Source organism: Triturus cristatus, chromosome 4_1 (genome assembly GCF_964204655.1).
Source record: "Triturus cristatus chromosome 4_1, aTriCri1.1, whole genome shotgun sequence".
Taxonomy (NCBI): Eukaryota; Metazoa; Chordata; class Amphibia; order Caudata; family Salamandridae; genus Triturus; species Triturus cristatus.
Genome location: NC_140585.1, coordinates 1,238,856,959 through 1,238,881,996, shown reverse-complemented (window position 1 = coordinate 1,238,881,996; position 25,038 = coordinate 1,238,856,959). Strand labels below are relative to the sequence as shown.

The 25,038-nt window shown below is 42.9% G+C and overlaps 1 protein-coding gene across 2 annotated transcripts in view; it reads left to right on the top strand.

Annotated features, from left to right (window-relative positions):
• The window catches only part of ITGB7 (integrin subunit beta 7), a 1,338,809-nt gene that overhangs the window by 46,378 nt on the left and 1,267,393 nt on the right, over positions 1 to 25,038 (top strand). Inside the window, exon 2 of one of the 2 annotated variants that reach the window (XM_085654656.1) lies at positions 11,848 to 12,322. The exons of the other annotated variant lie outside the window; for it this stretch is intronic. Coding sequence (XP_085510782.1) covers positions 12,270 to 12,322 — 53 coding nt within the window. The 5' untranslated portion in view covers positions 11,848 to 12,269. The remainder of the gene's footprint in view (positions 1 to 11,847; positions 12,323 to 25,038) is intronic. 2 annotated transcript variants of the gene reach the window in all.

Sequence of the window (25,038 nt, the reverse complement as noted above, 5' to 3'; positions counted from 1 at the left end):
ATACTAAAATTACCCCTGAACCCCAAAACCTAAACCCACCCTGAACCCTAACAATACCCCAGTACCCCAAATACTAAACCCACCCTAAACACTAAAAATACCTTAACACCCAAAACAAAAACATACACTTAACCCTAAAATTACCCCTGAACACCCATAACATATACCACTACACCCCAACCCCAAACCCTATACTTACTTTATACTTACATTTAAAAAACATGCTTTTACCATTCATGCATTTACAACAAATTCCGTTTAAAAGCATGTGTGGTAAAAGCATATAAAATGTAATGCCATGCTTTGTAATGGCATTACGGAGTAATGGTATTTGCCTTTTCATGGTATGCGAGGTAAAAGATTTGTTCTAATGGTTGTTTACCAGGAGAACAGCAGGTAGCAGGGCAGAACAGCAAGGCAGGGGCCCAGCAAAGGAGAAGTCCAGCAGAATGACAGTCCTTCATCATATGCAGACCTTTATGTGGGGACAGGACACTGTCTATTCAGGTGTAAGTGAAGCTGGGTTCAGCTCCTCCTTCCCATCCTCCTAGGATGGCCCATTTTTTCACTACCAGGACATGTAAAATGTAAAAGTACATGTCCTGCCTTTTAAACATATGGTACCCTGCCCTTTGGATTGTCTAGGGGCTTACCTTAGGGGTAACTTATAGGTATAAAAAGGGAAGATATGAACCTGGCAAAAGGTTTATCTTGACATACCGACACAGCAGTTTAAAACTTCACATACAAGCTCTGCAATGGCAGGCCTGAGATAAGGTTAGAGGGCTACTTACATGGGTAGGACAATCAGTGCTGCAGGCCCACTAGTAGCATTTAATTTGCAGGCCCCAGGCACATGTAGTGGACTTTTCTAGGGAATTATAAGTAAATTAAATATGACAATTGGCTATAAGCCAATATTAACATGTTTAGCGGAGAGAGAATGTGCACTTTAGCACAGGTTAGCAGAGGTGAAGTGCTCAGAGTCCTAATACCAGCAAAAACGAGGTGAGAAAAGTGGGGTAGAAAGGCAAAATGTTGGTGGGAAGACCACCCTAAGGCTGTCAGGTCTAACATCTATCAGATATGATGGCATTAGGTAACCGATGAATGTGAAAAATATCAATTGGAAACACCAAGGGTATTCTTCAACAGTCAATAACTTGGACAAATGTGAAAAGGAGCCATATTAGAAAAAGTACCTACAGTAACCATTATAAAACAATATCATTCAGTTTGTGGAAGGTCTGTTATAAAAACTGTGTAAGAATGCCAATCCGCTGGAGCCACAGGTAACAGCTGTACATATCAAAACAATTTAAAGTGTAATGATTTATGTTGAGCATCAACTGGGCAAACAAGAATATATTTTTCAACATCATGAACAGCTGACCCTCAGAAAGATCATGGGGGCATATTATCAAGGTCCGGCATTAAAATGATTGCCACTTTATCGGCAGAAAACTGCCGCTAAAGTGGCGATAATGGGCTTGATAATATGCTCTATGGAATTCCAATAGAAGCCCATGTTCTGGTGTCAACATGGGCTTCTATTGGAATTCTCTGCGCCATATTATCAAGCCCATTGTCGCTGCTTTAGCGGCAGTTTTCTGCCGATAAAGCGGCGATAATTTTAACGCCGGACCTTGATAATATGCCCCATAATACTTACTTCAATATAGTCTGTGGCCAGACATGGCTGAGCCATGACACATTTTCATCACATCCAATTGTAGTTATTTAACTGGAAGAAATATGGCTTGCTCACTATAACAATTTAGTTTGTAAACCTAAAGGAGTCTGCAGCTGATGTTCTTCTAGCTATCTTTGATTAAGTTCCTGGAGACTTTAGCATACCGAACTCATGTTTGTGATGTTCCGAATATTTTTTTTGAAAATATCACACTAGAATCCAAATGCAGTAATACAGACTGATTCAAAAGAACAGTGAATCCACAAATCATTGAAAATAGCAGAAGCATTACACAACCCAAATGGCATTGCAAGAAGTTTAAAATGAGGTGTGAAACGCCATTTTCAGCTTGCCACCTCATTATTCATCACAAATGGTAAGCTTCTCATATTCAAGTTTTGTACAAACCTCTACTCCATGAACTGGCTCCAAAATATCCTTTATAAGAAGTAAAGGATACTTATTCTTGATGGAAATCCAATTTAAACCTCTATAATCAATAAAAGGTTGAAAAACTTGACCCTTTTTAGATATAAAAACAAGGGTGCTCCAGCAATTGGGGAGGGTGGTTCACATTCAGGTACCATAGCTTGATCAAGCCCTTTTCTTTGCTTATTCTCTTTCAACCTTAACTTGAAGCAGTTTTGCTGATTGGTTGTGCGAGCGGACTATGGAGTTCCAAACTATGCAACCGGACTGCGTTCCACAGTGGCAGTTCTTCAGAAAGGTTTTCTGAAGCTCTTTGGGATGAATGGTTCTTGCCGTTTGTTGGATCCATAAGTCCTCTTACAGGAGCTGCCCTTGCACGACTGAGTCAGCAGTCGCAAACTGCTAGTTGTAGATTCTATTTACTAGGTCTGGCTTTCTTTGAATCTGGATCCTCTCCTCTAAATTATTTGACCATCCAGTCTTGAATTCTCTGACCTCCTATTACTAGTTGGTTAGTTTTCCACTTGAATATGATGCAGTTTCACCTTCGGTTCTCACTTCTGCATCAATATGTTTTGCCAACTCAGCATACAGAAGAAGACCAATCAGCTAACTAGCTGCTTTACAGCACCACTCTCCTGCTTGTTGCTTGCTCTAAATAGCTGCCACTCCTTGATCTTCTGCCTACTGCTTTCTGCTACTTTTTGCCTCCTCACAGCTGCCTGCAATTCCTTAGAATTATTTTGTCTCTGAGGAAATTGAAGTCTTCTTCATCAGTCTGCTTCTTTCTTGATCTTCTTCTTCCCTGTGTTCATTCAGGATCCAGGGGACAGAAAGGGAAGCAACAGAGCTTATATTTGTGTCAAGAAACACCAAGCTGTGGTTTTGAAAAGACCAGCTATTGACAGATTTCAATGCCATTAGTACACTCAGAATCAAGGCATCAGTATGGATCAAGAACAATATCTTCTATCCTCACTAAATAGCTTAGTCATTCAAGTTCAATCTCTCACCATCGAGAATGCTGCCTTGTGCCAGTCCTTGACAGCTCCTGAACAAGGGACCATGGATCCTCCTTTGTTGGTCTTTCAGAAAAGAAATTTGACAGTAATCGAAAAAGGCTCAAATAATTCTTGGACATTTGTTCAAAATAACTTTACTTTGAAGCCCCATATTTATGGAGCCGCCAGAGCTAAGGATGGATTAATTATTAGGAATATGCATGGAACTGCCTTTGCCTAGGAAGCATCTCTGGTTTCCCAAACTAATCATTCGTTGAAGTATTGCAATGAATGTTCAACAGACAAGACCAAAGATATACGGCTCAACAAGAATTAATGGATTTTTAACAAGGGTCTATCAACTATTGCAGTCTAATGGAACTACTTTCTATACCTGTGCTTGAGAGACAGATTGGGTGAAATTCATCTTGTTTAGTCTCTTCAGTAAAGGATTAAGGGGGATTAAAGATGAATTAGCTTGTGTCCTAATATCTGCTCAACTTACAGACCAAATTACCTCAGTAATTCAGGTCAACGGTCACATCCTGTGATACATTTTCTACATCATCCTCTCGCACATGGTGTGAGATATGTTTTAGGTAATGATCAATCCTATGAGATGTCACCGAGATAGTTAATGAAATACAAACCCCTTATTATTAAGGAATAACATGAATAACATATTCAAAACACTAGGAAACAGATATATATATATAAAAAATATTTTAAAATCAAAATCCTTCCTAGTTCACACAATTTGAATTGGAACTACAATCAAGAGAAGCATAATGCAACGATTATCAAAAGCATGAACAGCAACAAAATACACCAGCGTATTTGCTGTACAGCGTTTTCGCAATTGAACCATCATCCTTCTATTTACTAAGCTAATCTTAGCACCAAATGCAAAGCTGAATTTGAGTTTCAGAATTGGTTCACATCCACATATCTGTTTGAAGAATAAGGCTTTATGTTCAATATGAATGGAGAGTCTGCTATACTCGCCTTGAGCTGGCAGCTGGGTTGATAAATGCAGCAAGTAAAGGCTGAATGCCTTATTGTTAGCCTTCAGCCGTAGTAAGTGATGCAATCTTGCATTGCCTGTCTCGTCTACTGTTGCCTGACATGAAGTTTGTCTCTATCCTTTCACACCCTGTGCCCAGTTTTGATAAAATAAATGTACGTGTTGTTGAACCTTTCAGAATAAACAGTTAGCAGAAAGTACCCTGGTGCCCTTTTACTTATTTTCATTCTGCAAGACTGTATTCTTTGAACAGTAACAATAAACAAGACTTCTCCTTATCAGCTTTCAATGAAACTTTGTTGACATCCCAATAACAATGATTTAGGATAGAACAATCAACTCAGGTTAAATTAGATTTAATATAGAATTGCAGGGACCCTGGACGCTTTTTTGACAAGAGCAGAGTCACTCTTGACCCATCAGATCCAGCTGACAGGGAAAAGACTCTCGCTTGATACCCTTTCAGCCCACAAACGGTCTTCAATGGGAGGCATAGCTATGGCCAAGTCCCCTACAGGCGCACCGCAGTCTGTGGATAATATATGTACCGTCATCTCGGCCCTGGGCACTAACGGGAATGCAGTTCTATCATCAGCGGGATCGGAATTGACTACAGTTGCACAGATTCACATTGTCAACCCGGCCCAGAAGCCCCTAGGGGACGGGAACTCTGGCCATTCGCCCATACCGAACGAAGAAATAGCGAGCCCGCCCAAAGTGCATATGGAAATTACATCTGTCAGTGATGAGGCTATCACCCGATCAAAAAAGGCCACCAGGGATGGTGTGATAAGCCTGTCGAAATCTCTGATAGCAAGCATGGATGAGCCGCCTGCAAAGCGCACGAGGGGGGAGCCGCACAAAAACAGAAGCCCAAGCCTAAGCCCAGATCTAAACATCAAGAAAATAGGTTTTCCGATAAGCGGACATCAGAACCTAATAATGGATTGGCCGGGATCTGTGTTCCACATGGTGAAAATTGCACAGCAGTGGAGGCTAGGGATGATCCCGAGCTCTGGACATGATTGGAGACTATGATGGCTACTCTCATGGGACCCCTTTTATGTAAACTAGAGGCAATAGAAAAAAGACAGTCGCTTCTCCAGAACTCTGATGATGCATTAACCAATACAGGGGCAGGTAGATGTTCATGTGTTGCTGGGGGGGGGGGGAGCAGAAGTCAGTAATGCGCAAGCCCCAGCTCCTATCAATGAGATGGTGCAGAGGGTAAAGGGGGTCAATGATCAGGTACTAGTGGAATGTGGGGGGCTAATAGTAACCAACGTGTGTGTCTTGAAACATCGAGACCAAACCCAAGTTCTGTGAATGGGGGGTCAAGGGATTCTAGGACAGTGACCCCAGGTAATCCTCCAATTCAGTCAGTGGATACCTCTAGATCAGGAAGGGGATATAATGTGCCGCAGCAAGCAAAAGAGATGGTCTCGCAATTGGCGCAGAGTACTCCTGGTTTACCTGTTCTAGACCTTCCCCCTGCCTCAAGCCCGTATACAGTTGTCCTAACAGGTGTCCCAGCTTATACCAATCAAAGGGAGGAACCCACGACACAACTGATCAATAAGGTGGCGCATTGGATGTGTAGACATGTGGAGTTCAATATTAGAGACCACAGACACATCTTGATGGCAAGGAGAGTATCCTGGGTCGGCGGTGCAAGGAAAGTATTCCCAGGGGACTGTGTGATCGTGACACTTAGGTTCCCCGAACTTGTGTGCAAGACCCTTTCCCAGAGTAGAGGGCCTTATTTAGCCAATGCGGACTTAAGCATTAAAATGCTTCTGCCGGGTTTTTTCTACAGACACTCGGTCAACCCTAACATGCCTCACGGATATGTGGGCCGACAGGAGGGTGATCTTTGGCAGGCTAATATAGTGCCGATAAGTAACACCTTTGCACCACTTAGAGATATGGATGACATTGATTGACTAAATCGGGTGGGGGAAGCAGACACCGCTTATAACAGCTGGGTGCTCAATACTGACCAAAGATGGAGGGGCGGAGAGCTCAGCCTGGGGACAGCTGAAGATCAAGACACCTGTGAACCTCAGGTGGTAAACGCCCACAAGGTTAGGGGCATAAGTAAGCCAACCCACAGGTCTCATAACCCCCAGGCAACTGTCAGCAGAGATAGGCTAATTGGGAAAGATATAAAAATGGTGAGGCTTTCTATGAATCGCTTTTAAAGGAGGGCGAACATGCTATCCAGAGGTGTTTAGACCCTGAAATGGAAGGGGCAGAATTAGTGGACGCTTTCAAAGATGTTGCCCAAATAGTCGACAGCCTGTTGAGAGTCCCAGTCCATTAGGCAAATTTGGACACCCCAAGATTGTTTGACCATCAATGCTCATGTGCCCTGAGAGAATTGAAAAACGCCTTAAAGATGTCCCCAAGAGATAGGGAGCGGGTGACCCTGTGCCAGAAAAACTATAAGTTGGCGGTCAAAGGGCGCAAAAGCCAACTACAGACACAAGCCTGGGAAGATCTATCAGAGGCGGTGGCACTAAGGGATTCTACCACCTTTTGGAGAATTATAAATAACCCATCTTTTCAAGAGGCTGACAAACCGGGATTGAGTAACAATATCCTGCCAGAGAAATGGCACAAGCACTTTCAAAGGCTCTATAACCATAACTCAAGCACGAACCAGTTGCTGGAGGATCACTGGGAACAGGTCACACCCCCATGAAGATTTTCATTGAGAGAGTTAAAAATTGGAGGCCTAACCAGGAATACGGCCCGAGCCCGGATGGGATTCCACCCGATCTTTTCATCAGTAAAGTGGATCTTTGGGTGCCAATCCTGACTAGGGTCATAAACGCAGCAGTTGACACGGTAAAGCCAGTATCTTGGACCACTGCCACGATTGTCCCTATTTTTAAAAAAGGCAACAAGGATAGTCCACAGTGTTATCGCCCGATTTCCCTTATTGATGTGTCAGTGAAGGTGTTAGAACGGGTGGTTTTAAACTGGCTGATTGACTGGGCAGAGGAGCATCGGGTTATAACTGACCTCCAATTTGGTTTTAGACCTGGAAAATCTACCACCGACCAATGCCTTAATCTGTACCTTATTTTGGCCAAATATACAATAGTCAACCAAGGGATGGTGTATTTGGCATTCATGGACCTGACTGCGGCCTTTGATAGAGTTAATCGAGGGAAACTGTGGGCTATTATTGGTGGGCTTGGTGTGGACCCAGGGCTCATTAACATTTCAAAATCCCTGCATTCGCACACCATGGCAGTGGTCAGATACAGTCAGGAGGGGAAAACAACAGAACCCTTTCTGTGCTCTAGTGGGGTCAGACAGGGTTGCTCCCTTTTTGTTCACACTATATATAAATGGTCTGGACCGTGAATTAAGCATGTTACAGGTGGACAACCCTAGGATAGGTACTCGGGGGATCCCTGTTCTGCTTTATGCAGATGATGCGGTACTTTTAGCTCGCACCCCCAAAGGCTTGCAGCTTTTAATTGACGGGTTTGTGTCATTTATGGAGATTCTGAATGTATCACCCAGCCTGGCAAAGTCATATGTAATGGAAGTGGGTAAAAAATCGGATCGCATCACCTAGGAAAGGTACAGTCCTTTTCATACCTGGGGATTTTATTTGACCACCAACTAAATGTTAAACACTAGATAGAAGAAAAGCCCCGGGCTATGACCAATTGTACCGTGTCCATAATGAGTTTTGCGCACAGGCTAGGACGTTGATCCCCTGAGCAGATATTAAGATTATATAATGAATGAATGAATTAATGAAGTAGCATTTATAAAGCGCATGGCTACCTGGAGGCATCCCAGCGCTAAGGTATGAACCACAATGGACTTCCGCACTCACTGTGGGAAAAGCCAGGTCTTGAGCCTTTTACGAAAGATGGAGTGAACAGATTCTTTACACAAGCACAGCGGCAAGGTGTTCCAAAGTTTGGGAGCATTGTAAGAAAAAAGACGGCCTCCGCTTCTGGACCTCTTGATCCTAGGAACAAATGCCAGATGCAGATCACTGGAGTGTAGCTGTCTTTGAGTTTTATAGGGTAGAACAAAAGATGAGATAATGTCAGGGCCTTTACCTCGAAGTATCTTGTGTGTGGTGCACAGGGCTTTAAAGTGAACCCTTTCCCGAATAGGAAGCCAATGTAGAGATCTAAGAGCGGGTTTAGCTGATTAGCGATAAGGAACACCCACCAACAGTCGAGCGGCACAATTTTGCATAGTTTGGAGTTTTTTAAAGACTGCACCGGGAGCACCAAGGTAGAGAGCATTCCCATAGTCAAAGCGAGATAGGAACAATGCCTGAACTACAGGCTTCCTTGCTGAAAAAAGGAGCAGAGGAAAAACTTTACGCAAAAGTTTCAAAATGCAGAAGCAGGAAGCAACTGCCTTTATGGCTTGAGTTTTGAAATTAAGTTCAGAGTCAAGCCAAACGCCCAGACTCTTTATTACCGATTTAGAAGCTGGCTTAGGGCCTATAGTTGGTGGCCAGATGGTGGCAACCTCGAGGGGAGAAGGATTGCCAAGCAACATAAGCTCAGTCTTATCACCGTTAAGTTTGAGATGGGATTCAAACATCCACCTCATCACCTCCTCGAGGCAGGGGCCGAGACTAGATGAAGAGCCACTTTTATTATTAAATGCCACCACTAACTGGGTGTCGTCTGCGTATGTAATTATATGCACCCCAAAGGGCAAGACAATCTCCGCCAGAGGGGACATATAAACATTAAAGAGGGTGGGGCTCAGGGACGAGCCCTGAGGCACTCCACAATGTAAGAATCTAGGGCTAGAAATGGCCTCGCCCCCAGAGACCTGAAAAGATCTATCGTCTAGGAAAGAACACAGCCAATTGAGCGCTGGACCTGTTACACCCAACCCCTTGAGTCGGTGGATTAAAATACGGTGGTTAACCGTATCGAATGCTGCACTAAGGTCCAGCAAGATCACGGCTAGAGACCCTCCTAAATCAAGTATTTTCCTTGCATCCTCAACCACAGCCATTAAGGCGGTCTCAGTCCCTTGAATGGGACGAAACCCTGTTTGGGTCGGATGTAGGAACTTACCCTCCTCCAAATGTTTGGAGAGGAAACGTATTTGCAGACTTCTCCGCAATTTTGACAATCCATGGCAAAAGCGAGATGGGACGGTAGTTGGCAAGACAGTCTGGATCTAAGCCAGGCTTCTTCAGAAGTGCCTTGACCAACGCCTTCTTCCATAAGGATGGAACTATTCCAGAGGAGAAGGAAGAATTAATCAAGCCCATCAAAAATGGGCTAACCGACGCCATAACTAACGTGAGAATTTTTGGAGTAACAGGATCTCGAGGTGATCCACTCCTGATAAGGGCGGAGATATTATAGAAAGTGTCCATAGTCAGGGGAGGAAATATCTCCAGCAGGGGCGATTCCCTCCTAACAGTGGTTGCTTGAGCGAGAGAATTGAGGTCGGGTTCAGTGAATGCCTTTCGAATTAATTGAATTTTATTAAAAAAGAAGTCCGCCAGCTCATTACAACGTTCAGTAGTAGGTTTCGAAGAATCACGGGCCGTAATGCCTGAGGTAAATTCCTTGACAATACGGAAGGTTTCCCGAGAAGAATTAGATGCACCGGAAATTTTTCCGCTGTAATAGCCGACTTGGGCTTCTTTGATTTCGGTCTTATAAGTCTTGAGCGTAATGCTATGTGCTGTGCCAAAGCTCTATATGGAAGCGAGGTGTGGGGCTTTACCCAGGCCACACAGATGCAAACTGAAGAGAATATATATCTTCGGCATCTGTTAAAAGTACCTCAAAGCACACTAGCCCACATTGTTCATGAAGAACTGGGTGTCCGATATATCAGTGACAGTATAGCAGTCAAACCCTTAGTCTGTTGCATAAAGATCTGGGCAAACGAGGAGGCTGCTTTTAGTAGGCAGGTTATAGAAGAATGCCTTTCCCTGGACCACGGGCTAAAAATTCCCTGGCTTAAATACGTGAAGGAGACCCTGGAAAAAATTGGTTCTGTAGACCTATTTGCCAACCCTTCTAAAGTCGGTATGAAAGACAAGGATTTGGTTAAGGACCAGTTTTTTAAACATGCACTAATGCTCCGGGAAGACACAGAGCTGGTCAAGCAGTCGGTTAGGGAACACCTAGTAGTTAGGTCTGTCAGAGGCATTGAACCATACCTGTCTTGTATAAACAGTGCACACAATAGATTTTTAATGACCCGTTTCAGGTTGAATCTCTTGCATCACGTTTTGGCGGACCCGGCAGGGTTCACACCTTCCATAGAAATGAAGGGGCCCTGTGGCTGCGATCATAGATCATAGATCTCCTCAGGACACCCTTCATTTCATTTTATAGTACTGTATGGAAGGGAGGTGTGAGGTTTAACCCAGGACATACAGTTACAAACTGAAGAGAATATGTATCTCCGGCGCCTGCTAAAAGTACCTCAGAGCACGCCAGCCAACATTGTTCATGAAGAACTGGGTGTCCGATATATCAGGGGCAGCATGGCAGTCAAACCCTTAGTCTGTTGGATAAAGATCTGGGCAAACGAGGAGGCGGTTTTCTACAGGAAGGTTATAGAAGACTGCCTTTCCCTCGATCATGGGCTAAAAATTCCCTGGCTCAAATACGTGAAGGAGACTTTTGAGAAAATTGGTTTTGTAGACCTATTTGCCAACCCCTCTAAAGCAGGTATGAAAGATAAGGCTCTGTTTAAGGACCGGTTCTTTAAATATGCCTCAATGCTCCGGGAAGACACAGAGCTAGTTAAGCCGTCGGTGAGGGAACACCTAGTAGTTAGGTCTGCCAGAGGCATTGAACCCTACCTGTCTTGCATAAACAGTGCTCATGATAGATTCTTAATGACCCGGTTTAGGCTGAATCTCTTGCATCACGTTTTAGCAGACCCGGCAGGGTTCACACCTTCTATAGAGATGAAGGGGCCCTGTGGCTGCGATCATAGATCTCCTCAGGAAACCCTCCATTTCATCCTACTATGCCCTTTCTTCTCTTATCCCAGGAGACTCTTCCTGAAGGGAATTTTAAAGAAAGCCAGATTCAAACAGGCACGGTTGGCACTGTTATTTTTTAAATTGGCTCCAGATGCTTTTACACTTTTTTGTATCATTAATTTTTTAAGGGCTGCATTTAGATTAAGGAATACAAAGGGCAGCGGTAACCTGTAGATTCCGTGTCATAATTACCTATTATTTTTAGGAATGGTCCCCATGACTGTAGATGAGTTGGTTGGATGTGGGATAGGTGCAATGTAATCTTTTAACCTTTGGACTGAAACTGTATCATATGGTTTTTAAACTGATGGATTATTAACTCTTTTTATGCTTGTACCTGTAACCTGTTTTGGATCATTTGTTGCTTTTATGATATTTTTACATATTGAATAAAATTATCTAATAATAATAATATAGAATGCACAATTGTTTTAAGTCATTTTTCTTTACAACATTACAATCAAGTCTGCGCGATCTATAATAGAGCAGCCTTGGATTTGAGCAGACTTGATTATCACGTTGCAAAAATAATTTGCATTCTATATTAATTTCATGCATTCTCTTCTGATGAGTAGCATGTGTAGGTAAACAGGGGAATATTTAGAAGAGAAAAAACATAATAATCATAACACCTCTAATGAAGATTAGACAAGAAAAATATCTTCTGTTTGTCTTTTAGAGAAACAGTGGCTGCACGGATGTTGAAAGATATGGTAAAGGAACATGCTGGTGAACTGATGCAACTTGGAGTAACTAGTGGCCGCTTTTCAGATGAAGAAAAGGAACGTAGACAAAAAAGGGAATATGTTTACTGGGCGCTTGAAGGACATGTAACTCAAAAATGCACAACTAGATCTAAAAAGGTTCTTCATCACTGATCCATAAAAAAGAACTTCCTTGAAAGCCCCTGCCTCAACTAAGCAACATGACAGTATCTTCCAGTTTTTCAATTATAAGAGCAACTCTGCAATTCCATGACATAATTGCACCAGTATCAGTTGACTGTGGTGCTTCTGGCATATATATGGCTATATAATGGACACAAGGACATCTGATGCCCACTGTTCCCAAAGATAATCTTCACATCCTAAAGGTCGTTCAATGGAGACTCCTGGCTCTTTCAGACTTGTAAAAGAACAAACTCCCCCTTCAAGGTAAATCATAGCCAAGCTTCCAAAAAAACGTTATTTCGACTTAACTGCTTCTCCCAGTTTTCCAGTGATCTTAGGAAAGTTCCGGCTCATTCAATATACTCCATACATTAATTGGTCCACATAGATTATGATTCTGTGGTCTGCATTCCATATGCCACAATGCACATCTTCAGAATATGGGGTAACAGTTTTGGTGCAATTGTTCATTTCAAAAGGAAAATAATTTATCCTCTGTTTCCAATTAAACAAATATATCATCTTACACTTTCCAAATCTCTAGCTGGAGTGAGATTGTGTTTGTACCCAAGAAAATTCAACTGAGGTATGGTTTGGTATATATTTTCATAGATTAAATAAGAATAATAGTCAAGGACGCGTATTCTCTTACTCTCATCTCTTATATTTTAGGAACAGTTAACAAAGCCAAAATCTTTACTAAATTAGATTTAAGAGGTGCATTTCATCTTATCCGAATAAACACTGGAGCCAAGTGGAAGTAGCATTCAGGACACCTTTTGGGCATTTTCAATTGAATTTACGCCCTTTGGACTCAGTAATGTCCCATCTACCCTCCAGCAATTCATGGATTCTATTATTTCTGATTTGCACCTCCACACTATGGGGCATATCAGCAACAACCGGCGATAATTATCGCTCAGCACTCTTAGCATGAGGATAATTATCGCCGGGTAACGTGGATTTTTATCGCTGAGATAACGTGCTATTAGCAACGCTCATCTCCTCAGCGATAAAAATCCTATCGCTAACTGCCTAGCGTGAGATTATCGCTGGAAACCCAGCGATAATCTCACATAGTGCGGCGTTAGCTTGCTGATAGGGACTCACAAACTTAGCCATGATATCCACCTTCCATAGGATATCATGGCTAAGTCAGTCCTGAAGCAGGCGTAAGGAAAGTAGCGATAACAGGGGTTACTTTTCCTGCCGCTATGCTTCATAGCGTGGGGCTTGATGATAGGAGAGTTTCAAGCGTTAGCGTGACCTTGCTAATTAGGCGATAAAATTATCGCCGCTTTTCGGCCGAAAACAGCAGCAAAAGCGGCGATAATTTTTTATCGCCAGCTTGTAACTATGCCTCTATGGTATTCTATCTGGATGGCATTTTAATCTTTTTAACAAATCCGGATGAAAATGCCAAACATGTGAAGGAAGTGCTTCATAGGCTACGTCAACATCAGCTTTTACTGCACCTTTGATTGAACCTCTATGACATACCCAGGGCCTTATTTATGGGGACTTGCCACAGTTTTGCGCTTCCGTTGCGTCACTTTTTGTGACGCATCGGCGGCGTAAAACATGCCTCCTGTTGCGCCCTATTTACAAAGTGACGCATCTAAGCAGATGCGTCACTTTGTAAACCTCTGCGCTACATTATACCTGCGTCAGGTATAATGTATGCAGGGTGGGCGTTCTCACGTAAGTAAGCCTCGTAGAAGTGACACAGTGAAATCTATGAGATTTCACTGCGCCACTTCGAGGGTGCAAATCCGTCAATATCTTACGCCTGCCTCACAGCAGGCGCAAGACTGACGCAGGCCCTTTCACATGGGGCTTGCCCCATGTGAAAGGACACATTGCTGGAGTTGCGTCACTTTTGTGACACACTCCAGCAATGCGTCACTTTTGCACCTACAGATACGTCAGAAATACTGACGTATCTGTAACTCCTTGCGACATGATGCATCATACAGTAAATATGACGCATCCATCATTTCGCAAGGAGGACGCACTGAGAAGTGACGCATCGCTGCTTTTACGCAGCGATGCGTCACTTCTCAGATATGAGGCCCTTAGTTTAGTCTCCTGGAGGTTTTGCAATGAATAATAGAAAGGCTTTAGCTATACACGAATGGAAGAATCCATTTTCAATGTTTTCTTTAACTTGCAAATGTCTGCAAGAAATGCATAAGAAACTTTTCTCATTTTGTGTCTCCAATCACTGGTCTGCTGAACAAAGAAAGGAACTTCTGCTGAAATGTGTCAGGCCTTAGCAGAAGTGAAAGAAAAATTTACTGAAGCACCTATTCTTCAACAATCTACCACTACAAAATGTTGCTTCCACCAGTACCTATTCTAATTCAAGTTCATGGTTCAGTTTAACATCCTGCTGCCTTCTACTCCTGGAAAATATCAAAGTCTGACCTAGACTTCTCTGTTGTGGAAAAAAATTCTTGGCATTAAAAAATCTTTAAAGAATTGTGACATTTTATTTAGATGCACAGTATCAATCAACTCTCCAAGTTCATCATGGGGATTTACAGGTCTTATAGCAGGCAGCCATCAAGTCAAATGGGCTTTGTTCTTTCAGTGGTTCAACTTTGAGATAGACTTAATTCCTGGTTCTCAGAGTACTGCAGCTGATTGTCTATCTTGTCAATACCCTGAACACGAAATTCACTTCAATGAAAAGAATATTTCACCATCCACTTTTCAGGGCACAGCAACTTCCTTTTTGGATCAAGTCAAGGAAGAGCTTTAAAACAAAATAATTCCCCCTGGTTCAAAAGGAAGAATAAACACTTTTATTCCAAAGACAGGATGATTTTAAGAAAAAGGTTATTTATCCTTAAAGAACAACTTAATTCCATGATTTTACAACACTGCCAAGATTCAGTCGCTGGAGGTCACCGAGGTCAAAGAGTCTTGAACGAATTGTTCAATTACCACTTCTGGTGGCTAACTGTTCAACAAGACATCAACAATACATCTAATCTTGTGAAACTTGTGGTCAGCCCAAGATAGTTTCTCAAAGAAATTTGGACTTTTGCAGCCTAAAATAATCATGTGATTGTGCTATACAAATAAAATAAAGTTGTTAAAAATGGAATTCCAAACAGACCTGGGAGTTAATATCCACTGATTTCACTTTAGATTTAAGACCTTCTGAAGTATATTCAGTGATCATAGTCATGGCTGATTATTTCACCAATTCATTCATTCCACTGGCTAACGTTTATACTGCAGCTCAAATGGCAAACTATTTAATTTCAGATATTTTCACAATACGTGGCCTTCTGTTGAGACAGAAAAGTCCTCTGCTTAGTAACGGTTCATGTGTGCGCACCATGACATAGGCCTGTCTTATAGAGTGCCGATTTGTTGAACCCTGAGGGTCACCTAAAGTGCTACCCTCATACCGGTGGAAGGTTACTGCCTTCAGCAGGAGTTAAGCAGCACAAGCATAGTGGTAGCAGCATATACTGTTCAGTAGTAGTGAACAGGTCCTTTTTAAACTGTGTCACTAGAGTGAGGTCTATATGCTCACTAACATTTTGAAGTTCTGCTGCTGAATGCTTAACTCCTTGGCCTACATCAAATAGATATGAAGTGATGTGCAGTAAAGGAGTGGTTACTCTGCATTGGCTGTATGTGTGCCTGGGAAGTGAACAATACAGGGATAGAGCAGTGATGTGCAGTACATGCATGGTGAGTGCATGTACTGAGTGTATGTGTACATGCAAGGCGTACAGTACATGAATATATTGCTGTGCAGTGCATGCATGGTAAATGTGTGTGCTGGCTGTAGGTGTACCTACAAATGGTACAGTACCAAAAGGCTTCAATACTGAGCTGTGCATGCAGAGTGAATGTGTGAGCTCAGTGTAGGTGTGCCTGTGGTGGCACAATACATGAAGGTAACACAGCTGGACAATTTGTCTGCTGTGTACATACACTGAGTGCAAGTGTGCCTGTAATGGTACATTACATGGAGAACCCTAGGTTTCATTTTGCGAGGCCCAGGCCTGCCTGGTGAAGACATGATGAGGTAGAGGAATCCCCCCCAGACAGATTTGTGTATTACTTCATTCCTGTGAGCTGGGTGGGATACACTGGAGGAGGGAGAGCGAGGCTCCCCTAGTACACTTCAAAGTGTGCACATCAATTCAGTAAGAGCTCACAAGACTGGAGACATTTCAGGAAGTAGATCGGGCGGATAAGGAACTCATAAAGATTAGGGCTGTGCGCCTAAGGTGAACCTTTTGATGCACTGTGTTTATCACTGTGGCTGACATCCAGATGTGAACTCTAGTCACACCCATGGACAGTATTGTGGGACTATTCACTTCAGAGTCTCTTCTTCTGTGACAGACAGCTTTTCAAGAGGCAAAGGGAGAGAAAAATGCATTTCAGAAGAAGGAGAAGCCAAACATAAAACTTCAAAGACCCAGACCTCAAATCACATTTGGTGTCTGGTAATGGAATATAAGAAGGGGAGGTTGAGATCCCCAAAATTGTCATTTGCAAGCAGCCAGACAGAATGTGAGGAGAGGAAACTGTGCAAGACATCCGCCTATGACCAGGACTTGGGCAAGCTGCTAGTCTCCCTGCTAAGTGAGAGGGTATCACCCAAGGAAACTAAGACCGCCTGTCCAGGAGCCTGGAGAACCAGTGCCTGCCTGCTTGCCTAGACGAATGTGTCCTTTGAGGAAGAGGAGAGCACTGGAGGGAGTGAGGTCCAGTAATGAGCCCTGTTGAGTAGACTCCTGGTACGAGGTGAGGAGACGGCTAATGCGCTGATCGAGTAATTACCTGTGTGGAGGAATGAGCCGGTGATCCCCGTATGTCAGGAGAGGGCCTTGTGGATCAGGCAGGAGCCCTGTGAACTGTGGGCAGTGGTGACCCATAGGTTATCAGGAGCAACAAGAATTTAACTGACCCCAAATCTTTAGGAGCATCAACACCTCAGCGGAATCGAGATCTGGAGCATCGGGACCACCAATACCCCTAAACTCCCTTTGGGTGTCTGGATATTTACCTTTAAGGAGAAGCAAGGAAACATCTCTGATCGCTGCCGGAACACAACCGCATAGGATGAGAGAGCTTGTGCTTGCCGAGTGATGCCGTTAAGTCCACGTGCTGCCGACTCACCTGAGCAATACCAGAACTGTTAAGAGCGCCCACGGACGGGGCACCCGCCAAGACGCTGCATGCTCCCTCCCTGCCAGAGTAGGTAAGACTTATTACAGGCCTATTGGGCCCTGGGGGACTCACTGCATTTGAAGAGTCAGAACGGAGTCTTAGATAAGGCCTGCTATGGAGTATTCTCTGGATGCGGTCACCAGTGAATGGAGAATAACCCCACTGTGAGGAACGTGTGGGACAGAGACTTGCCAAAAAAACAATAGAACCCCGTCCTCAAGGGATAAATGTGTTGTTGTCTGTGTGTCGTAACCTTGCTTTGACTAGGTAGACAAAGATAAAATACGCAGTATTTGGCTGGTCATTGATTTATTGCTGCTGCTGTGTGCTTTTTGAGTTATGAACCATGTTCACTAATCTGTATCCACACTTCCCCGCCAAGGGAGCCTTAGACTGCTCGTTCTCGTCTACCACTGAGAGTTAAGTGCAGAAGGGGTATTTGGCCAAGTTGCACAGGATCCATAGTAGGTCCGGCCCTGAAATGTCAGGAGTAAAAAACCTCAACCGCAAAAGTTGGGCCAGGTAACCCCTGCGTGACCCGTGGTTCCCTGAAAGGGGTTCTGATGCTTTCCTAATAACATTGTCTTGGATTGAGGCCCTCAATATATCTCTAAGTATTGACCTCAACTTTGCAATGAAAAAAATTTCCTAGAGCACTCTCACTAGGGTTCCATCCACAGACAAATAAAACAGACCAAAAGGTTGAATAAGTCTTTAGAAACGTATCTACGAAGTTTTAACAATGGTTCTTGAGACAACTGAAAATCTTTACTACCTAGGGTGGAATTTACTTACAACAATTCTATACATTGTTTCTTCGGCTTAACTGCTTTCGCTTTCCCTGATCTTAAACTTTGAAGATTCTGTGTTTGCTATCCAAGACATCCTGAAAATCTTACAAGATACAGAAAAACAACTTTTAATTAATCTGAATAAAGTTTAAAGTTGGCAGAGCAGGAAAATCAAAAAGTATTGGGGTTGCTTGTTCCAATTCATACGGCACCTGAGACGGCAGTTTGGGTTGGACTGCTCCTACCGGAGAAGGACCACGTCTGGTTTGCATATGGCTCGTTCCTCAATTGGTCTTGGGGTGCTTCCACTGGTTCAGATGGGACCTAGCCTGACAGTTCGGTCTGGACTGACTCAGTTGGATCAAGAACAAGGCTGATTTGCATATGAGTGGTTCCTGTCTGAGGTGCCATAGTGGGCACAAAATGATGACCTGGGATGCAGTCCAGTGTTGTTATAAGTGGCTGAAATTATTTCAATGATTGCACCCATATATTCCTCGGCTGTTGGACTCAGAAGACCACTTACGGGCTCCGCCTTGCACAGCTGTAATAATAAACTCTGCTTCTGGAAGATTCTATTTTCTTTTTCTGGCTTTCCTAAATCCTCTCTGAATTTTCAGATAATCCAGTCCTGAATTTTCTTTGGGACATTAGCTCTGACTGGTATTACTACTTTACCTATTTTCCAATCAGTATGGTGGATGTTTACTTCCATTTGTTTCACTGTCTCTTCCAGGTCTTTGATTGGCTCTGGGTATAACAGGATAATAAGCATCTAACTGGTTATGCCACAAAATCATTCTCCTGCTTGCTCCAGATGGTTTAGACACTCCTTGATCTCCTGCATCCTGCTTTCTGCTAGAACTGCCTCAAATTCCTTGGAGGAGCTTTTGCTACATCAATTTGTTTTCCACTAAGGAAACTGAAGTCTTATTTTGTCTGGTTCTTTTTTGACCTCCTCCTTTCCTGTCTCCTTACTGGATCCAGAGGAGGACAAAAGAAAGCAATAAAAAACACCATATTGCAGTTTAGAGAAGACACGCTATTGGCAGATGGCCCATTTAGCTCATTTTGCAGATTGTCCTATAAATAAGAATTCATTTCCTTCTCCTTTTCTGTTAAAGATATACACGTCCAAGAGGAACAATGGAACCAGGTTTATTGATAAAACACACTCATTCTCACTATGATGGGAAAGTAAGTAAACTATAGGCTTACAAAAACTGGAGAATAAACATGATACTCCAGAGACACTGACAAGAAGTTATCCACTATCAACTTAGATATAGAATCCTTTATCTTATCACTGGCAACCAAGAACTTCCTGAAGCATAACAATGGACCTAAGAGTGTGATGGCAAAGATATTGTTTGGGTAGACCAATTGACATATAGGTTATGCCTCTTTATCCATGTGAATCCAAAAATTAGCGCATAATTGAGAGATTTTGTCAAAAGAAAACACTTGAATAGGATCTCCAAATAATGCTTGCAGCTGGATTAGGCTTCACATGCTGGATCTGAAATTAATGACAAACCATCAATTGTTTGAATCACCTCTTAAGTGTCTTTGGGAAAATCTTTGTTGGAGGCCCATTTCTGATTAATTCCACATTCCACAGGCACCAATACCCAACAATAAAGTGATAACAACTTTTCCTTCTTATCTTACAGCAATTGTTATAAGGAATACATGATTATCAGTATCATTCATCCATCTAATATAAAGGAGGCAACGCACTCCTGCTTTCTACTATTTCTCAGAAGATGACTAAACTCTTCCTACATTCTCCTGAGGGTGTTTAGTAAATGCATGACTCATACTAGCATCACCACAATTCAGAGCCAACCAGCCTTTCACCAGCGTTGCGTTAAATTTTCAGTCACACACAACCAGACTGCCCCAAATTGTACTGTTCCTTCTTAGGGAATTGGTTCCATTGGAACCTCGTAATGAGTAGCCACCGGACATACTAGAATAATTCTTAATTCTTTCTCTTTGTCTCTCTTATCTTATAATGTAAGGTCAAATTAGCAGTAACAAATCAATAAATTCAGAAAATGACTTAACAAATTTGCTCAATCTGAGGCCCTACTGACTAGAGGTTGTAATTGGTACTCTTAAGTACTACGTCCCACTCGTTTTTATTGTCTTAGAAAGAAGATCTATTTTTAATATGTATACTTTTATGATCTATAGTTTTAAACTAGATCAAATAAAGTTATTGAATGAATTACTGAGGACGTTGCTAATAAACCAACTCTATCTTAATTTCTTCTTCCAAGCCACATTAACTAAACTCCGCAGGGTGAGATGCAAAACGCACAGTAAGAGAATCTAAAAATTCTCTTAACTTCACTGAATTTCCCAAAACGTGTGGGGACACCTGAAGGAACTACAGTTTATATCTGTACACTGTAATAACAATGTCAGGTTTAATGCCAAATTCTCCAGGCGTAATAGTTGTAACTCTTGAAGTAGTTCATGGAAAGGATCTATATTACAGGCAAACCTAAGGAGGTGGTGCAGCAATCTGTGAAAAACTGAATGCTGAGAGGATCTGTCAAATTGTTTTATTAATTGCTCAAGGAAAGGATGATTACTCCCATTAGCCTGGGTAACACCCTGCACTTAGTAGTATACGATGCAGGTGTCAAATAACTCCTGAAAAAGGTACCAAAAAGGAGAAAAACAGAAAGGGTATATAAAAACGTTTTGGCAATCTTTTAGCTCTTAATTGTAGCTACAGAGTAATGTAGAGATGAACAGCAAGGCACCCAAACTCCCCCTAACTCCAGGAAGAATAGCCAAGCAAGACAAATCCGAAAGTAATTCAGCAAAGCTTGCAGATAAACTTAATGACAAAAATACTAGGAAGCAGGGGTGGGATTTTGGTTTACAATGTAATGACAAGAATCCAGTCTTTTTTTCATTATTGTCTTATACGAGTTAGTCAAAAATATGCTTTTGTTCTCTCAACATGGGAAATTCTTGGATGCTATCTTTCCCGGATTCTGGAAGGTTTTGACTATCACTTAGAGGCAATCCTGTATTGAGAGATTCACAGATGAATTAATTGTTGAGTTCATATTAATTTACCTTATAAGATATCCTTTATTAATCGCAATACATGAGTTGGGAGGATGACTGCGGAGCACCCCGCCTCCGGCTAGTCAGGTGTCCGAAGCTTCCACGCCCACCCCGTAATGGCAGACTTTTAACGCCAACGTTAACGGCGTTTTCCTCCTGCTCCTGCTCAGTGGCGAGTTTCCCTGTTTCCCCGTTTCCCTGTGTGGCAACTTCGATCGAGACCCGCGGAGAGCGGGGGTGAGAGGCAAAGAATGAGAACGACGAGACAAGTGTCCGGAGGAGCCAGGAGCTAGGAGTCCGGAGCCCGGAGCTGTATCAGCCTCGATAGTGAGCGAGCGAGTGAGTGAGTAATGGTGTAACTGGAACTTCAATTTTAAGTGCAGTCTGGTGCACCTTATGACTTGACTTCAATCAATCTTTGAAAAACCATCCTTGATCGATAACTGGAGCTCTCTGTTTAAAAAAAAAAACAGCAACGCTTCCATAGATCAAGGCCCAGGATCCGTTGTCTTCTCGCACTGAATTTCTATGGCCTCGAAGGGGGAGATAAAAGGACTATAACTATATGATTCTGCCTTCTTGGTCATATAAACGCCACACAACATTTAAGTTTTGGGAGGGGAAAGACTTTGTTTCTAAATATCGCCTATTAGCAGCTGTTGGCGGTGGGAGAGATATTATTCTTGCCGTTTCTATTAAAGTTGAGGCGCGCAGCCTTAATAAACACCAAAAAAAAAAAAGTCTTCCCTCTTTTTCCCGAGAAGAAAGAAGAGAATAAGAAAGGTCAAAGGGGGGGAAAAATATGGGTAAACCCCTAAAAAATAGCAGCGGGATGGCTAAAAATTACAACGTAGCCCGTCAAAAAAAAATAAAAACTCGCCTAGCTCAGGTGAAGGAAACAAGACAAACTGCTAGCCTGGTTCAAAAGGGTGATGAGCTCACGCCCACTCTAGTCCAGGACAGCACCTTTGAGAGCTCTGAGGAGGAGTTGGCCTTATCAACGTCCCTAAAAACCAAGGAGCCTCATATGGAAGACGAATTTGGGCAGCTTTGTGAGTCCGATAGAGTGGATGCTGATGCTGATGGTCCCAATGATAAAATTAACCCTTCCAAGCAGTTTCCGCTATTCTTTAAAAAAGCAACTTTGCTGCCTCCGGTCTCTAGCTCTAGTTCGCTAATAAAGGTTACAACCAAGGGCGATTTAGCGGACGGGAGCCAGATAATTGAACCACTCGACAGTATACCCCCAAGACAGGAATTATCTCCTCAGAGTCATTTAATTGTAGGGGGCAAAGATCTGGAGTTCGTTCAAGCGCAAAGAAGAGATCAAAATTTAAACCATGTGCAAAGAAAAGATCAAAATTTATATCAGAACATGAATATGCACAGGGGCCGTGAGATTCTAATCCCGATAGCTGCTGAAACATTGGATGGAGGTTCATTAATTGCATTGGCCTCATCGCATCACAATTCTATAGGGGCTGAAAGCCCATTCGAGGTACCTGTATCAGTGTCAGTACAAGGGGAGATTACAACTTTTACTACGTCTCCCGAGTTTCCTGAGTCTACTGTATCTCAGCTTGAATCCATCATAAGCTTGGAGAAAGACGAGAAAAGCGATGTAAGGCAATTAGACATCAAGGACCTTCTCAATCTTATTTTAGAGGAAATTCGTGAGATGAAGAGGGCCCAGAAAACCGAAACTGCAATATTGAATCAACGCCTGGGAAAAATCAAAGAGGCGATGCAGGGTTTCCCTATTAGACTCCAGGAGGCAGAAGCTAGAGTCTCACTTCTCGAGGATCAGATGTTTACTGTGTCTAAAGAAATGAAAGCTGCCACAATCAAAGAGAGACATCTTGAAAGTAAGATTGAGGATCTTGAAAATCATTCACGGAGATCAAATCTACGGATAGTTGGAGTTCCAGAGGGAATTGAAAAGTCACAGTGTTGTAAAGGATGTTACAGAGTCCATCTGTTCATGTAGGTTACTTCTTTATTGGTAGCTTGGTTCCATCATAGGTGGTCAGGATAACAGGAGGAAGTTAGATAGTACAAGAATAGCCCCACCAGGAGCAAGCTCCTTTCAGCTCAGCCTGAGTAGACCAACTGACAATCTCCCCCAGAGAGGCACCCAGGCATTCTATGATGTCATGCAACATTCTAACTAAGCAGTACAGTGGAGAATAGCTGACAAGTACTTTACTACACATCCTCTTTCCTTAGGGAACAACAGAAGCAAAAGTAAAGACAAATGAGATACCCCAATAAATCTTTAACAAGAAGGTGCAACACTGAGGTGCACATATCCACAGATGTTTCGCATGAGGTATCATAAATTTGACTGGCACATTAAAATCGCCAGTGGGTGTAAAACACAGACCCTTGGGAGAAAACAACATCTCCAACAAAGAGATACAATAGTGGCTAAACACTCTAGATAACAAGAAGAGTGCCACCACAACAACAAATAGACTCCAGAGAGGAAACACTCTGTAAAGAAACACAAGGTCCCTTGGTAGAAGGCATGCTGACACATAAAGAGGTCTAACCACTAACGAAAAACTACCCACTCAAAGTTGTACAAGCGTGAAACCCTTGGCCACGAATTCCACGCAGGTAGACTTCGACCGGAGCATAATGTCAACATGAAAGGAAGACCCAAGATGACATTAGGAATCAACCAAAAACTTCACCAAGGAACACGACAGGGTACTAACCCATGAAAACAAAACAACCTCCCCCAGAAAGGGTACACCATAGGGTACACGCGCCCAAGAAAACTGAACACTAAAATAGAGGCATTGCCTACCCCCACAACCTTCCCCAAAGAAATGGGTAGACTCTATGTACAGAGACTACGGAATTAAAGGCATTGGCTACCCACAAACATAACCTCCCCTAACTAGTATAAACTTAGAAGGGTACACCACAGAGTAGACACCCTGGGAACTAACATGAGGCATTGACTACCTAGAAACGCAACTTGAACCACATCCCCTAACTAGTTTACACCTAGAAGAGTACACCACAGGGTACTAACCCTGGAACACCAAAAACCAGATTAGAGGCATAGATTACCCCCACAACCTCCCCAAACCAATGGGTACACTCTATGTATAAAGACTCATAAACTAAAGGCATTGACTACCCTCACAACCTCCCCGAAGAAATGGGTACACTCTATGTACAAAAACTACGAAATTAAGGGCATTGGCTACCCCCATAACCTCCCCTAGATAGGGTACACCACAAGCTACATAGAATAAGGGGAAAACCGCCAAGGGAACAACCAACCACCCCATGGCAGGGTACACCTTGAGGTATACAACAGCCTGCAAAAAACACTTAAAAACCTCCCCTAATAAGGGTAGACCGCAAGAAAAACTACAAACTAAAATAAAATGCCCTGGAAAGACTGCACAACCTCTCCAAAGTGGTACACTCTCGATAAGCAATCAAAACTAAAGCAAGGCACGAATGTTATACACTGACCCCTCCCCCACACAAGCACAGACTTAACAAGAGCATGCATAATGAGTACAGACGGTATAAACACTAAGCACTAGTTAAAGCACCGGTGAGCGGTCTCTCACCCGAAGTCGTCACCAAGGAGAAGGTCGTTCCTTGCCCGTTTCAAGTTGCTCGACAGTAAGTTCAAAATTACCCTCCTGAGGCGATAAGCTGGATCAAAGCCCAAGGTAACAGTGCGAAGAGACATCGCTGCTTGAATGCTGAATGTCAAGAAAAAACGTGATTGGCAATGAAAACTTGACAATGGAGTACCAAGAGGCTCTGTATGTGCTATTACCAAGCACAAGATGGCGGCACGTTTCCAACGCCACACCGGGTGGCTCACGGCACGCTGTTACATGCAGGCGTCACTGGACAGCT